This window comes from Egretta garzetta, unplaced genomic scaffold (genome assembly GCF_000687185.1).
Source record: "Egretta garzetta isolate BGI_Z169 unplaced genomic scaffold, ASM68718v1 scaffold535, whole genome shotgun sequence".
NCBI lineage: Eukaryota > Metazoa > Chordata > Aves > Pelecaniformes > Ardeidae > Egretta > Egretta garzetta.
The window spans coordinates 79,400-81,938 of record NW_009259722.1 but is presented as its reverse complement, the minus strand read 5'-3'; the positions used below and the strand labels follow the sequence as shown (position 1 = coordinate 81,938).

The 2,539-nt window shown below is 54.3% G+C and overlaps 1 protein-coding gene across 1 annotated transcript in view; it reads left to right on the top strand.

The window, feature by feature from the left end:
* Window positions 1-6: 6 nt before the first annotated feature.
* Window positions 7-2,539, top strand: part of LOC118452337 (myo-inositol 2-dehydrogenase-like) — an 8,789-nt gene continuing 6,256 nt past the window's right edge. The window contains exons 1-3 of the mRNA XM_035894920.1: window positions 7-348; window positions 1,333-1,403; window positions 1,873-1,981. Coding sequence (XP_035750813.1) covers window positions 209-348; window positions 1,333-1,403; window positions 1,873-1,981 — 320 coding nt within the window. The 5' untranslated portion in view covers window positions 7-208. The remainder of the gene's footprint in view (window positions 349-1,332; window positions 1,404-1,872; window positions 1,982-2,539) is intronic.

Below are 2,539 nucleotides of genomic sequence, written 5' to 3'. Positions count from 1 at the left end.
CCCGGCGCCCTCCACCTCCGCCAGCCGCCCCTCGGCGCTTGCCGCCTTCCGCGTGAGGATTGCGCCTGCCCCTTCAAAGCAGCCCGGCCAAAGCGGGGCTGCACCCGAGGCCTCCGACGGCCTGGCACCCACAGAACGGCACGGCAGCGGGGCCGGGCTCGCCCTCTTCGGTGTAGGGCTCGTTAATAAAGCCCTGTTTCAAAGCCTGATGGAGGAGAACGGCTGCCGCTTGCTTTACGTTGTGGAGGATCAGCTGGAGGAGGTGGAGCGCACCTTTGGCGCCGAGTTCCTGGCTGGCACCAGGGTGCTGCGGCAGCAGGACGCCGATGTCGCGCTCAACGATCAGCGGTACTGTCCGCCGCTAACTCCCGTGCGCGCTTCTTCCCTGCCGTGAGGCTTGGGGCGAGCATCTCCGCACCAGGCTTGCTCCCCCTCTCTGGAAAACGCTGCTGCGCCGTAGCGGACCCAGACCGTGCTGGTCTGGCCCCACGTGTGGGCGCAGAGCGAGACCGAGGGGCCGTTACAGGCCAAGCCTTCCGCAGTATGTCATCTACCCGAAGATGCTTTGGGAGTCCCTGAGGAGCCTAGCTTGACAGGCGTGCCCAGAGCCGGTGGAAACTCGGAGGAGTTTAGCTGTAGGCAGTTTTGTTAAGAAACACAAAACCCCCTTCTTTTCCTCCATTCCTGTAGAGCAATGGATGACAGGCTTTCCTGCTGCCCCCGGGTTTTCTGCCTGGGAGCAGCTGGCTGACTTTGGTGGCTCTTTTGAAGCTCTTTGAGACAAGCGGGGCTTGCTGTAAATAGGAGAGGTGGTGGCGTTTTGCTTTACGGTTGACCTGAACAAGTACCATCGAGTGATGTGCTTACAGGCAGTTCTCAGATTGGTACTTTAAATATCACTGCAGAAGTGAAAGTCAGAGCTTTTGAGAAAGGTGGATTTGGTATTAGAAACTCAAGAATGGTAACAAGCTAAGGTGAACCCATCACTTGTTCAGCGGCTCTACCGCGTACTTTCACTTTTACCGTGTGTGTTAACTAGCAGGATTTAACTTGTTCTCAACGGGCTCCTTTAAGACTTTAAGATGCAGGAAGAGCAATGCAACTCTGCGGTGCCGCTTGTAGTTTTAACCTATATGTGTTGTCCCGTGTTTCATCCTTGCAAGCAGGTAACGAGTTCCTTTTCTAACCTAACTTGCTCTTCAGAGCAATGGGGTTTTATGTCTTTTTTTAACTCTTCTGAAGTTTCAGGCAGCCGTTATAAAACCAACAGTAATTGAAAGGAGCTTTTGAGTGTCTTGTCTTCACTGAAGATCTTTCTTTTGACTTCTGCAGGGTCTCTGGAGCCATTATTTGTTCACCACCTGAAGAAGCCTCTGAGATGGTAATAGACGCTTTACGAGCGGGTAAGGGGATCAGCTGCAGATTCAGCTTTGATCCGTCGTGGGTCGCACGCGTTGGGGCGGGCCTTGCGTGCTTGCTCAGCGCTTTAAAGGCGAGTGCCGTTTCATTTCAGCAGCGTCCCTTGCACTGTGCAGACCATCTAACTGCATAATTAAAGAGAAATCAGTCCACTGGTGTTAATGGCTTAACACCAGTGGAGTTGGCACCGTGCCGGTCCCAGCACGGCCGCGCGGAGCGGCTGGGCTAGAACTCCCTGTCTGTCCAAAGAGGCTGCGCGGGGTCCCTGACCAGCTGGTAAAAGCACAGGGGGAGGCCTGAAGGGAGTAGCATGGACAGACAAAAAGCCGTGCTTCGGCTTCATCCAACGTGCTTTCTAGAAGGCAGTGGCCTGTGTGCGTTCCTGCAAGGTAGAGACGTTCCGCGCAGCCTGCGCCTCGCCCTCAGCCCCGCCTTCTGTACCGTTCTGCGCAGGGAAAGGCGTGTTTTGCGAGAGGCTGCCCAGTTTCGACAGGCAGACGGCAGAAGCCTGTTTCGATGAAGCTGACAGATGCGGAAGACCGCTGGTGTGTGGATTCTACAAGTAAGGCCGGCGTTTTTCTTCTGATCTGTGCTTGAGAAGAAGCGCGCGTCTTGAAAGTCGTGTTGATTCCTCGGGCTTTCCTGAACCTGTCCTCAAATAAACTTAGTTTCGCTGCTGCTTGTTAACGTTGTTCCTCTGGGAGTTAATTGGATTGGATTAATTCTTCATGCTCGATGGAGGTAACGTCCAGCTGTCATAAGATTAAAATAAATGTTTGCTCGAGTGGATGCTCGTGGAACTCAAAGGGTGAAGCTTTCAAGGTGTGAAAGCTCCATTTTTTCCAGAATGGCCAGAGGCAGTCGGGGTCCACGTCTCTGCAGTCCTTTCGAGGTTCTGCAAGCGCTGCAGCACGTTGGAGCTTCAGAGAGGGAAATGCTCTGACGGTGCTGTGCCGCTCTCTGAGGCACTTTCTCGGTCTGTGGTTTTAGGGTGTTCCTTGCTCGTGGTTTTTTGCCCGTGTACAACCACCAGGTCAGGCGATTGTTACTGAGCGTGCAGCGACCGACAGCGGCTTTTCACTGCTTTCTTGTAAAGCATTGGGTTTGCAGCCCTGTTCTG